Source organism: Ursus maritimus, unplaced genomic scaffold, assembly GCF_017311325.1.
Source record: "Ursus maritimus isolate PB19 unplaced genomic scaffold, ASM1731132v1 scaffold_11, whole genome shotgun sequence".
NCBI classification, from domain to species: domain Eukaryota; kingdom Metazoa; phylum Chordata; class Mammalia; order Carnivora; family Ursidae; genus Ursus; species Ursus maritimus.
Window position 1 is genome coordinate 13,223,399 of NW_024423453.1, and position 14,584 is coordinate 13,237,982.

Consider the following 14,584-nt stretch of genomic DNA (forward strand, 5'->3'; position numbering starts at 1 on the left):
TCCCTACAACATTTTATAGAAAATAAAACCAGCTTCAGGGGCCCCTGGGAAGCTTGTTAAAAATGCAGATACAAACATCCCAGCCTCTGAGATTTGGTTTCCATGGAGGATAGGAAATAAAAACTGGGTTTCTGCATTTTGAAAGTTCTGCCCAGAGATCTGGTGTTCACCAAAGGTTATAAACCCCTATTCTAGAAGGCCGTCACTGGTTGATGAGCCTCTAGGACAGCATGTCACAAACCCTAACACGTATATGAATCATGGATGATCTTGTTAAATGCAGTTGATCCATCTGGGTTGGGGGCTGGGATTCGATGGTTCTAACAAATTCTGGGGTGATTCCAAGACTACTGGTCTGGGAACCTCACTTTGAATTGCAAAGATGAGATTTTTAGGGGCGCCTGGGTGGCACAGCGGTTAAGCGTCTGCCTTCAGCTCAGGGCGTGATCCCGGCGTTATGGGATCGAGCCCCACATCAGGCTCCTCCGCTATGAGCCTGCTTCTTCCTCTCCCACTCCCCTTGCTTGTGTTCCCTCTCTCGGTGGCTGTCTCTATCTCTGTCGAATAAATAAATAAAATCTTAAAAAAAAAAAGATGAGATTTTTATAGCCCTTTTGTAGGCAAGCAAACAGGCATTTGTTTTGAAGTACTCTGCAAGATACTACAGCATTAATTGGAGGCAGCATTGTGCTGTGAAAGGGTAGTCCCTCCAGCAGCACTCCCTGAGCACTCCCTGTGTCCTCGGTGCTATGTCTGTGCATCCCAGATCTCCCTTGCCCCCTCCTCCTGAGGTCACATTTATTTGTCCTTTAGGAAACCTTCCCTCCTCCAAGAATCCTTGCTTGCGGGTAGTGCCCTGGGTGTGCTCCCATTGCATACTGTGTTAACTTGAATGATAGCAGTTATCATGTGGGGTTACACTTATCTACTAATTTATTTATCTTAGAATATAAAGTTTTTAAAAAAGATTTACTTATTTATTTTGGGGGGGGGGCAGAGGGTGGGATCTTCAGGCAGACTCCCCACCAAGTGCAGAGCCCAGGCTGGGATTGATCCCACAACCCATGAGATCATGACCTGCGCTGAAACCAAGAGAGCAGATGGTCAATCGACTGAGCCCCCAGGCGCCCGTAGAATATAAAGCTATTGAGGGCAGTATTCATTATTGACTTCAGAGCCCAGAACACTGTCAGTCACATAAAAGACAATCAGTAAATATATAGCATAATTGCCTACTTAACTAATTAATCAAATGAGGAGCAAAGCCAAAACTTCCAGCTCCAACTCCATTTTCTTACATAAACTCAAGAAAGACCTCTGGCTAGGTGAAGAGAGAGTAGCTGAGGGCTCTCGCCTGCCCCTGCACGGCTCTGCTGGGCTGGCCCCGGCCCAAGATTTTTTGGCAAGATGACGACATTCATGTAGGCTCTCCTCAATCAGAAATAAATAAGAGAAGTATTAGTCAATCACAGCAGGGGGCATGACTGGTTTTAAAATGCATCAGCAGAACACTTACGTGGACACAGAAGGCACTTGGCATGACCCCGATTTCCCTTCTTGAAGTACGGGCTTTGGAAAGCACTCGCCCAGCCCCGGCGCGCTCCCGCGGACCTGCCAAGGCAGACGGGGCACAGCCGAGCTGCGCGGCACCTGCGGCATTGCCTCACTCGGGCGGCCTCCGCTCATGTGCTCTTCTCCATAAATTGCAACCAAGCCCATACTTAGGAAAGGCTTAGGTTTTACTGATTGCCTTGTGACTTTACCTCTTCTGGGGCCAGAGAGATGATGGCGAAACGGAGTGATTGGCAGGAGCAGCTGCAGAGCTGCTTTACGGAGTCGCGGTGTGACCGTTCCTGCGCGGCGGCGAACTCCCTTCTCTCCGATGTGCAGTATACAGGACCGATACATTTCCCCCAGTACACCGGGAATTCCCTATTTCTCGCATGAGACCTTTGCTGTAATCTCATACCTGAAAGAGACTAGAAAGAGACAATACATACAAAGTTCATAGTAGGTTTGGGAGGGACTGTTGACTCTCGTACTGAGGGAACTGAGACAGACATCCGAGTAAAATTCAATTTTCTCATATTGTCATTAATCAGCACACTTGCTGTGTGCAAGACATACTTTGGGTTGGAAACAATACAGAGATCTTTGTATTGCGATCACAGCACTCAATGAATTTCAACTAGCCACTAGTTTGGAAACTGGATGGGGTCTATTTCCAATGAAGTCTTCACATTCCAGCCCAGTGAAGGCTTTCTCCTTCCCTTTGTCTCTCCTCCCACAGACAGTAGACTTCAAATCTCTAGAACTGGACTGAACAATGAGATTCTTCGTTTCCCTTGGGCACCAGAGTTGCCTTTAGTCGGAATTCACAGTTGGTTTCAGGTGTGCTCTCTCAGAGCAAGGTTTGCAAAAGGCATCGCTTCCTGGTTTCTGTCAGCCTGTTCCTCCTTGGGCTGTTTGCCCTTACATTGCCTTTGATGGAATGTCCTCCTCTCCAGCTCAGAGACCCAGGATGCTGAAGATGGATCACATGTGTCTGTCTCTTTAGATCAGTAGTTCTCAAAGTGTGGTCTGCAGTCCTCCAGGGGTCTCTGAGATGCTTTCAGGAGATCCAGGAGTTCAAAATGATTTTCATAATGATACCAAGATTTTTGCTTGTCTTTTTCACTGTGTTGACATTTGCACGGATGATGCAAAAAGCCAAGGTGGATGCACGTTAGCATTCAGGACAGTGACTCCTACCTGTACTAGGAGTCATTGTATTCCTCGCTGTCCCCAAGTGACTTAAGAAACAAGATTCTGGTTTCATATAAGCCTATTCTTGATAAGGCAGTACAAGCTTGCATTTTTTTAAAGATTGTATTTATTTTTTAGAGAGAGAACGTGAATTGGGGGGGGGGGCGCGGGAGAAAGAGGGAGAGAGAATCCCAAGCAGACTTGGCACTGAGTGCAGAGCGTGACACGGGGCTCCATCTCACAACCCTGAGATCATGACCTGAGCCGAAAGAAATCAAGAGTTGGACACTTAACCAACTGAGCCACTCAGGTGCCCCAAAGCTTGCATTTTATTGAATCTTGAGCACACATCTTTTTAATATTCTGTATGATAAAATGAAAATATACATAAAACAATTTTACCGAATACTGAAGAACAATGCTTGTCTTGAGGAAGCGCTTGGACGGTCCTTTCAACTGCAAGCTCTACTAGCCATTTTTTTCATGAACATCATTTCTACTTTAAAGAATGACTGACAGACACACTGCAGTTAATCAAACTGGGTATTCAGTCGACACCTTCTAAAAAATGAGCAAAACGAACCTGTCACTTGAAGGAAAACACTGCCAGTATTTGAACGTCCAAGGGAAAATTAAGTTTCATCTGCCACCATAAATTTGACAGCTTCTCAATACTTCAAGACTTCTCTGATGAGAACATTGATGATATCAAGGAGGGTGATTTTGTATATTTGCATAATGAAGTGTGTCAACATTTGGAAGATCTGCGTAACTCAGTGAATCAATATTTTCCAAATAACAATGTATGGGGTAACAGAATGATGGATGGGTAAAAGGTCCAAACTGCGAAATATACCAACGACTTTTAATGTTACCAAGTATGAGAAGTTCATTGCTACAGTTTCAAATTTCACATTGCAACTTTAGAAACTACCACTTGTTGAGTCTGATGTAGTGTCAAAGAAAAATATCCAAAATTACCTGAAAAGCATTAAAACACTCTTCCCTTTTCCAACTATGTGTGTGTGTGAGTGTGTGTGTGTGTGTGTGTGTGTGTGTACACATACACTTATCTGTGTGAGGCTAGATCTTCATACACTTCAATCAACACAATGTAATACAACAGAATGAAGAAGCACATATGACAATCCAGCTGTCTTCTATTAAGCTCAGATACTAAGAAATGGAAAACAATGTTACTATTCTCACTAAATTATCTTAGTGTTAAAAAGCATGGCTATTTTTCATAAAAACATATTGTTTACATTAACATAACCCATTATTGTATTTTATAATTAATTAATGAACAAAATTTTTAAATGTCCCACTTTTTATTTCTAACATGGTAAATATCAATAGAACCCCTAAGAACAAAATATTTTTAAAGTTTGCTATCATTTATTAGATTGTAAATGGGTCCTAAGACCAAAAGGTCTGAGAATTGTTGCTCTAGGTCCCACACTCAGCTAACTAAAGCTCTGGAGGTGATCATTTCACCCGGGCCCTTCCCTGAAAGGGCACAGTCCTTGATTAACTTCCCCTGGCTTCTGCATCAGCTAGTTCGCTCCTTTTTGCAGCCAGATGGCTCAGCACGTCCTGTGGCTCGGGTGGTGGCAAGTATTCCGATTACGTGAAGACAGTATCGGCATTGTCCTCTACCCCACTTTCCCACTAAAGTAAGTGTTCAGTGCAATCAGTGACTTTCTTGGATTAAAACTATGAAAATACTTATAAATGTGTACTGTTCACAGTTCTTTAATATAAAACCTCCTCAGAAATTTTACATGATTCTTTCCAAAACGGAAGCAGCACGATATATCTTATGTGTATGTACGCATGTGCGTGCATATGCGTGTATGTGTGTCGCAGTTCCACAACGCATAGAATTAGCGGTCTCAAGGGGATTCCTTCATTTGCCTGAAAGGAAAATGATTCCCTGAGACCCTAAATGCCTTGTTGCGTGATTTGGTTGCTTAATTAAGGTACGATCCCCAGTTTGCTTCCAGAGCAAAATAACAGAATTCATACATTTTTAAAAAATGTGTACCCTTGTCCTGGGGAGGACATTTTTCATGTTATGTCTACCCTCTTTATCTGTAGTTTTATGTATGAGCAACCTGACGAAAAAACTGCTTTATCTAGTTTAGTCAAATATAGTAAGACTTTAGATGGCTATAGAGCTGTGGAAAAACAGGGCGTTCCAGAAAGATACATTTTCTGGATATGTGAGACATATTCAGTGTCTAAAATGAAACCATTTCAGTAAAAACAGCAATACAAGAAAAGTATTTAGGACCTCAAATTATGAACTCTAATCCAGTACCTAATGAGGCAGTGCCTCAGATCCAGTTATACCTTTAAACAGCAAATCTCCTGTTTTAGCTCTTTGGGGTGGTTATCTCTAAAAGGGGTTTTTCTGCATCTAATCAATCTAGTAAAGATGATGTAAACATTTTAAATGATTTGAGATCATTATTATTAACGTCCACTCTTATACTCAAATACAATAGAGGCATCAAGTCCCTTGATCAAGTGAGAGTTTTTTTACACCTTCATTAAATGATCCTATATTCAGAGTCTTTTTTTTTTTTAAGATTTTGATGTGTTTTTAAATATTGGCTTTTACCTTCTTGCTTTGGCACCGTATTAACTATAAAATCTTCCTTTACACAGGATGCATATTTGTCTCTCCATTTCTAATTTTCTGTAAGCCAAATTTAAAAACCTCATTAGAATTGTATAAAATTAAACAAATAGAATGAGAAAGGGCCCCAGACACCTACAGTGATGGACAGAAGTCTTAGGGAGCTTTATTTATTACCATATTTTGACCACTCAAAAGACTGTTGAGCTTACTTATAGGTGCTTTTTTTTTTTTTAAGATTTTATTTATTTATTTTTGAAAGAGAGAGAGTGTGCGCGCGGGCACATGCACGAGCACGAGTGGAGGGGGGAAGCGACTCCCCGCTGAGCAGGGAGCCGGATGTGGAACTCGATCATAGGACCCTGGGATCATGACCTGAGCTGAAGGTAGATGCTTAACCAATGACCCCCCAGGTGCCCCTTATAGGTTCTTTAGATGACTGATGATATTCGTATTAGGTGAGATATCACAGCATAATAATTATTTAGCTAATAGTCGTGTATAGTTAACAAAATCATAAAAATAAACATATTTAAAAGTAGTGAATTCTAATTCTGTTGCCTTTTCTGAGTAATTTCGCTTCTACTGATTACATATTTATCTAGTCTTAGATTTCACATAGGCTTTTTAATGAATTCTTTAAAAAGTATTTCAAAAAATATTCTGTATAAATGCTTATGGAAGGAATGTTCCTTATGGGTCAAAAGTCTTTATGCAGTCTTTCACATTTAATCCAACAAAAAAGCAGACAGGGACATGTACACGTAGGCTCTGGTCCATCAGTGTTTTCCTGAAAGAGCTAGGATGTTTACATTCTTAGGAAGAAAAGAAGAGCAGAGAATACCATTCCATATTTGTACTTGTTGGTTTTCTAGCATCATGGTGGCTGCTTCGTGAGAGCTCAAGCAGTCATACTCCAGCATCGTTCCTGCCTGTGAAATCACATTGGTATGCAGATCCTGAAGTATGCAGCCCCATGGATAGGGCTCATGCCTGTCAAAGACAGTTACTTACTCCGGGAATCTTTCCAAGGTTGCTACCAGGAATGTTTTTTACTTTTATGGCGACTTGGTCCCTAAGGGTAGAGACAGTCATCCAAAAGGAAAATTTTTTGCCCAGTATTGTCCATATATTAGTGACCAGAGCACTTAAGTTCATAGTCTTCAAACCAAAACTCAACATGAAAACAAGCTATTGAGCTTGAATTGAAGTACTGAGTATAGAATAACTGAAAACTCCTAGTGTCTGTTTGCATTTGCACTCGTGACCTGATTTGAATATAGTTCAAGATTTATTGTCACTATTTAGACAAACATTTTGTAAGTTGAATGCCTTCAATTCTTTATGTACTTGTCAATACTTAAATGGAGAAAAGCCTCATTTCCTCTTAGGAATCAACTACTGCCCTTTCAGAACATTTGTCTGAGATGACTGTGCGTGTTGACAATCATCTCACTTTTTTCCTTACATATTCTTCACAGAGCTCTTATTTCTCTGGTGTTGATTTCTTAGTATGTACTCTATACTGGCTTTTCTGAGCTTCCTTCATTGTCCTCAAGTTTTCATCCCCTCTGCCTGTCCTTGCTCCTTTACTCTTAGTAAATGGTGACCTCATACCATTTATCTGGTATACGTTTCTGCGCTGTCTCTCCTGTCTTGAAGTATCAGAGTCTGTATTCATTTTTTTTCTTCTTATCTGGATTTGACTAGTCACCGCACCTCTCTTAACCTTCTGTGTTTGCCCTTAATTCTATCATTCTGTATCAGTTCTGGGGTTCATTTGCAGAAAATATAAACCCTCTAGTTATTTTAGTCAGCGAGGAACTCAATAAGTACTTGTAGAATTGTTGAAAGATCTGGAAAAGCAGGCTTGAGGCAGGGCCTCCAGGAATGACTTCAAACAACACTGCAGACCTGGCTACCCAAGGGATTGGCAACATTTGTCACAATACAGAAGCAGGGGAGTCCGGAGCCATTGGGCCCAGCGCTGGGTCTAGGGTTACATACCTTAGAGATGATCTGGGATTAAGAAGCTGCCAGCAAAAGTGTTGTATCCAGAATAAAATCGTCTCCCAGATCTGCACCAGCAAGATGGGTGTCTCCCGGTCTAACATCCCTCTCTGCTGAACTCAATCCCAAATACAAGTTTTCTTGCAGCTACACCTGCTGGGTTAGAACTGCATCACCCCCAGAGCCCTGGCTGCCAGAGAGTCTGGGAAATGCTGTTATCTTCTCAGCCTCTGTGACATTCAAGGCACACATGAATGAGCTTGGGACACAAGCTGAGCAGTCCATTCAGCGCTGCTATGGTCTTCTCCACTGACTTTTGATTTACTCAGCGATTAGTTACATTTCGTATTTATTTACCATATTCTAGGGGTTTTCTCAAGTCTTTTTTTCCCCCTCCATTTTACTGTTTGAATTTTTGCACTGTTTGAATGTTTGCACTAATATCCAGGATGCCTTTTGCTCCCCGCAATAAAGGTTTTCCTGGGGTTCTTACTGCTTTTATTCCATTGTATTCTGGTCCTTGTTTTCTTTTGCCTTCTCATCCTGAAACTGTATTGCTATTTGCTATTGAGTTCCAGAAATATTGTACCACTGTAAACAGGAATTTCCAACAACCTGTGACCTCATCTTTGGTACTGGGAAACTCACCATCAAAGATGGAGGTTTGGAGTTCAGAATCTGGAGAGCAACTCCTTTAAAAGTTGGATTATTCCCTTAATTTCTAAAACTTAATCTACCATTCTCACCTCTCTTGCTGCACCTCCCAGTGACCATTCTGACAATTTCTCTGGTCAGCTGAGGAATACAGACCTACCTAGGGCTTCAGTGTGAGAACAGGGGGGGTGAGGGAAAGCTTACTAAGTCTTGTCTCAGAGATACAAGGGAGGTTTTGTTGAAGGTCTGAAGTAAAAAACTGAGGAAAGGCTGGAGCTTCAGAAAGAGCTGCTAGATCATAGACTACTTTCCAATTTCCATCAAAATGTTTTAATTTCTAAAATTTTACTTGTCCGAGATCATCTCTGTCATCCTCTTTTAGTTATCTCCGGGTCCCAGAGACTTCATGTTACAGATTGAGAATAGCCCACATGTGATAGGTTAGATTTATGCTAATTTCCTCTTTTCTTTTCATATATTTTAATAGAGAGAGTAGTGGAATCTAAGGAAGAGATTGTCTTGGTTCTTCCACTTGCTGTGACATGTTCTGACAGGACTTGTCAATGAGTTACACAGGAAAATGTAGCCGATGAGACAAGATTTAGTTTCACCAACAGCAAGCTGACACAACTGATAAGCCATTTACATAAAACAAAATCGTTTAACTACAAAGTTCTATGAGAATGTGTGATACCTGCTTTCTAGTCATTTCTGGAAGACTTGGAAATGAAGTGATAATAAAAGAATAGAAAAAGAAGGTTTTTGGATTTTGCCAGGGAATTATTAATTCCTAAAACCAAATTAGCATGCTGAAACTCTTCTCAGATTTATTTTGTGAAATGAAATAATGTTGTTGAATTTCCCGAGAAGCTCTAACTTTCTGTTTTCACTTGGTTGTGGTAAAATAAATCTTTCCTGGTATGGATCAAGAAGCAGTAAGCAAAAAAAATACAGTCTTTGGTAAATATTTACATTACCAGTATCTCTTAGTTCTGTGGTCTGATTAAACTGAGAGATGCCAGCAGGGAATACAGTATTTTATGGCTAGAAACTCCCTAGCTGTCTAATGTATTAGATGTGGAGTGAAGTGTCTAAGGGACTGTTCTCAAGAAAAAGGCATGCATCGCATGCTCATATAGGTATCAAATCACAGTTTGCAAAAGATAATTACACTCAAGTTTGAATTTTTAACATATTGGATCATAATATTGATTATTTTCCAATCTTTAAAGAACACCTTATATATAAATCTTAAAAGAAAAGAAGAAAGAAAACCAAATAAAGCAAACAAAACCTGTCTTTCCCAGGTTATGGACTGACTGGACAAATTTTTATTTCCTCCCTGACTTTCCTTACGGCCTATGCCAATTGTTGCTACACACTCCTCTCTCTCTTTAAGATTCATCGTAGGGGCACCTGGGTGGCAGTCGGTTAAGCACCCAACTCTTGGTTTCAGCTCAGGTCTGACCTCAGGGTTGTGGGATCAAGCCCTGTGTGGGGCTCCGCACTCAGCATGGAGTCTGCTTGGGTTGCTCTCTCCCTCTCCTTCTGCCCCTTCCCCCTCTCAAATACATAAAATCTTTTTTTTTTTTTTTTAAGATTCATGGTAGAGAATTCAGTCTATTGACTACAGAGGCTATGTGTGTAATGGTTAAAAACACACGCTCTGAAGTCAGATTCCCTGGGTTCAAATTCTGATTCTCACTGTGTGATTTTAGGCAAAGTACCTAATTTTCCAAGTCACTGTTTTCTTATCTATAAAATGAAAGTAAAAGCAGTCCATCTGAACATTCACAAATGGAAGTGTATTTATACTTCTCCTTGAGGTTTTGTAGGGGTAAATGGTATAAGCATGTAGAGGGTTTAGCATAGTATGTGCTCAGTGAAGATAAGCCCCTACTATTTTAATATTTGTATTGTTATTTCTGCTGGGAAACAATAAATAGGCTTGTCTTCTTCCATCTTTCAGTTATGAAATGTGTACTTACTGAGAAAAAGACAGATACCACATTTATCTTTAGATTATGATGAGTTAATGCCAAATATAGGCATAAAAACTGAAAATAAATCCAGATGTTTTCAAACATCTTGTAGACAAAGTACCAACATTTTATAGCTTTTCTTTTACTTGACATGTTCCTCTCATGTGTGCATGTGTGTGTGTGTGTGTGTGTGTGTGTGTGTGTGTGTATGAGAAACCAACTCATTTTTATCCATTTGCCCCTTCTTGGGCACCTCTAGGAGCTGTATGTGGGTCATGGAACTTAGTATGTATTATTTCTAATCCTTTTAACCATCTAGAGAAATAAAGTTCATTAGCTCTATTTTACACTTTAGAAAACTAAAGCTCAAAGGTGCAATATGACTTATCTAAGTTCAGTCAGCTCGTAATCATCGGAGCCACACAATTGAAACCGTTCTTCCTGCGGGGTTGGCACTCTCACCCACTATGTATTTTATGAACCTAGCACTAGTGGCCTATGCGGAGGACTGGTTGATAAATTCCCTGAGATTCAGCATTGTCAATGAGAATGAGCTGCGTATCCAAACTTATTACTGACAGTGTATTTCATTTTCACAAATAAGAATATTCTCAGGAGTTAGAATTTTCACTCACATATGTAATAATACACAAATATATACATTCTAAAATATCTGATTACACACAATGTAATGTAAAGAGCTTTTGTACACTAATAAATGAGCTATATTGGTGAAGTTGGTGATTGCAAAGGATATGTCTGGGCGTAATAGACACTGTCATACCATCTTTGTTTGTTTGGGTAGTCTATTAAAAATGGAGGAAGAGTAGTGCTTCAGAAAAGCCGTTGTGGCAAGGACAATAGCACCACATTTAACATGGTTCTTGAGGAAAATATTTCTTGCTGTTCAGACAAATGTAAAAGGTCAGTGACACACAGTCGCCACAGTTGACTCTGAATGTTGACCTCAGAATGCATGCTCTGAGGGAATGCTAACTCCTCCCATAATGCTTTTGCTTACTCGGATACCATTAAAAGCTCCACTTGACAAGCGCGATGATGAACTGCCCTTTTCCCGTCGAGCAACACATGTTTGCATGATAGACAGCCTGTTAAGTTGGGGATTTATTTCTCTTCCAAGGATCGATTTTTCATCTTGTTCTGCAAACCTATGAAGTTGCTTAAAATTCACACAACTTAGTGCTGATAAAAGGGAAACCCCCTCTCCCCACCCCTGAGATTGAGCGGTACAGGGCATAATGATACATCTGTCTTACAAACATAAAACCTCTTTGGTCCTCCAAAAGATGAGTTTCCTGTCTGTGTTCTAGCACATCTGACTCAATTGAATGAATGGGTTTATGCTTCAAAAACTGCTTTATTATCCACCGCATCTTATTTTATAAAAAAATAAATAAATTTAAATGACTGAAATGTGAACAAACAACTCTAACCTTTACTTAAATGTTCAATGTTGGATATTATTTTATCCCTGACTTATTAACAGCTCTCTTGTGATTCCTTATTTTAATTATTTCATGCAAGACAAAACAAATATATTTGGCAGGTAAATAGATATTTTTCAAAATTGGGGGCGTACGCTCTTTCTCATTGCTTTTGTTGCCTCCTTATAGCCCTTGCAAATATTTTGCAATAAACTAGTATGTTCTTCCAAAACAAATAAAAATGAGATAGTTTTGTCAGAAAACGGGAAACCACTGTAGATTATAATTTATGACAAAGGATCTTTCCAGAGCAAAACTAACTGAATCACTTTCAACTTCACTAGTGTCATCATCCTGGCACTTAAAGGTATTCTTTTACTTTCAAGAGTGCCGCTTAACACGTAAATGCACCCAGAGATAGAAACGTAAACCTGTATTGGTCAACATGCTAATTATCGATTAGTGGGCAGCTGTTGGAGGTAAGTTGAAATCTGTTTCACACCCAGTCAGAAATGAGCCTGGGTGGGGCGCCTGGGTGGCGCAGTCCTTAAGCGTCTGCCTTCGGCTCAGGGCGTGATCCCAGCGTTCTGGGATCGAGCCCCACATCAGGCTTTTCGGCTGGGAGCCTGCTTCTTCCTCTCCCACTCCCCCTGCTTGTGTTCCCTCTCTTGCTGGCTGTCTCTCTCTGTCAAATAAATAAATAAAATCTTAAAAAGAAAAAGAAAAAAGAAATGAGCCTGGCTATGAAAACATTCTTTAAGAAGTATTGCTGACCAGGCTTTGATCTCTTTGGACTCAGAATCTTGATTTTAATAGAAAGGGACCATCTGGGTGGCAAATGTCTAGAATAGGATCTTAAAGTGTTGTTAAGTTTCAGATTGTATGACATATTCCATGGTGCATGGAGAACTGCTAGACTCACATTATAAAATGACATCTAAACACATAAGTGTCAGTTAGGGTCCCAGCAGGAAATAGGCAGCATGCTCAGAGGGGTAATTAAAGATAATATAATGCAGGGACTAAAGGCAGGTTTAAGTGAACCACCAAATGATAATGAAGCACGCAGGGATAAAAATACAGGAGGCTATTATCACCGTTAGGCCTGAAGGGGCAAGAAGATGGTATGTGTTATTGGAATGAAACGAGTTAAGGCAAGGGTGAGGGGCAAACGGACGGGCGCCGTGACTCTCTAGATGGAGGAACCAAGCCGTTGCCAAACCGTGACCCAGCACATTGAGTAGGGAGAACATCTGTCTACCTGATCTCTCATTCCTCTTGCTCTTTGATGGCTCCTTGGGGCTTACTGGTGACCAAATCCAACCAGCAGCCGCGTGCAGGGGAGCCCCACGATGCAGCGAAGACGGGGGAGATGGACCCGGGAAGGGGAGAGGGAGAATCATCGGCATGACGTTTTACCATAATACAAATGATGCGGGATAGAAACCTCCAATTATTCCTCACGAAGGAGCTGGTGGGGGCTCTCTGCCGTTAGTCTCCTCCTCTGAATTTCTCTTTTCCAGGTTCTGAAAGTTCTCTTTTAGGTTTTTAGTCAGTGTTTGTTCTAGATCATTCTGGGCAAGAATATGATGCAATCATTATAGCAGGGATGTTTTTATTATTTGCAAAATTATCTTTTTTCCTTTCTTCTTTGCTAAACTTTGCTTCATACCAAGACTTCAATAGTTGATTTCAATAAAGGATTTTTCTCTTTGACATAATTCTTAATATCCTGGCTGCCTAACTTCCCCATTGTGCTGGGACGGCTTTCATTAGTTCATTTAGCTGTACAGCTCTCTCGTTGAACTGTCCTGCCCTGCATCTCCTTCTTACAGTCAGTGTTCAACCCACCTCCACAATGGGAAAGGCTTTTAGCATTTTTTTTTTGGATGTGAGAGGTCACTCTCTGCCTGGGGTCAAACTTCACAGTGTGACAGTTATTTTTAATGTAAACTCAATTATTTTAACATGTCTGCCCTCATTCTTCTCTATTCTTTATTTCTTTTATTCCAGTTCCTTTACTATAGATTTACTTTCCTTTTTCATTCACCTACAATGCTGTGAATTAAATGTTGACATGATGGCGCATACTACATCGCGTGCGTGAGAGGGGTCAGAAGGGTGTAAGGTGGGCTTCTAGGTCAACAGATGGATTAAAAACCAGGGCTGATTTTATAGCTTGCAAATCTATTTACCCCCCAAATCAATGTTTCTTAGACATGGTGGCATGCTTTGTTTGTTTTTTTACAAGTTATAGGATTCTAACTATTTCTTTCTTTTTTCACTCCACTCAGATACGAAGCCAGAGCAAAGCCTCTGGGTCTGGGCTCTGTGAGGGGGATGAAGTGGTTTCTATCAATGGCAACCCTTGCGCAGACCTCACCTACCCCCAAGTCATCAAGCTCATGGAGAGCATAACAGACTCTCTCCAAATGCTTATCAAAAGGTACAAAAGATTTGTTGGAATATGTATTTTGTCTTGAAGTTAGATGGGAGTGACTATAGCTTTTACTAAATATATAATTTGTCATTTATGGGGAAATTGGGGTTGCTCCATAGAAGGTTGGTATACTTAAACAGAGGGACCACCATGTTTGAAAAGTGGCAATTAATTTTCTGGCTAATTGAGAATTAACTTGAAAATTTTTGTGTCATGAACTTTGTTGAAAATCTTAGGTATTTTAGACAAGTTCCTTAGAAAGCTCAGTATGTTGAACATAATTGAATACTTCCAGGTCAAGATTTTGTGGTGGGTCAGGATCAGTACACTATAATTCCAGATTCACCAATGAATTAAAAATATTTAACTTAACTGTAGGGAACAAACTGATGGTTACAGGGGGGTGGTGGTGGAGGGGGAGATAGGTGATGGGAATTAAGAAGAGCACGTGTCATGATGAGCACTGGGTGTGTATGGAAGTACTGAATCACTATTTTGTACACCTGAAACTAATATTACGCTGTATGTTAACTATACTGGAATTAAAATTTTAAAAAACAACAGCCATCAATTCCATTAAAAAATGTTAAAGTGTTAAACTGTTACACCGTACAATAGTTTTTTATAGAAAGAGAATGCCTGGGAGAAGGAAAAGAACAACAAA

General features: G+C 40.4%; 1 protein-coding gene across 1 annotated transcript in view; it reads left to right on the top strand.

The window, feature by feature from the left end:
* Positions 1–14,584, top strand: part of SYNPO2 (synaptopodin 2) — a 163,722-nt gene that overhangs the window by 115,821 nt on the left and 33,317 nt on the right. The window contains exon 2 of the mRNA XM_008689468.2: positions 13,775–13,926. Within this exon, the coding sequence (XP_008687690.1) occupies positions 13,775–13,926 (152 nt within the window). The remainder of the gene's footprint in view (positions 1–13,774; positions 13,927–14,584) is intronic.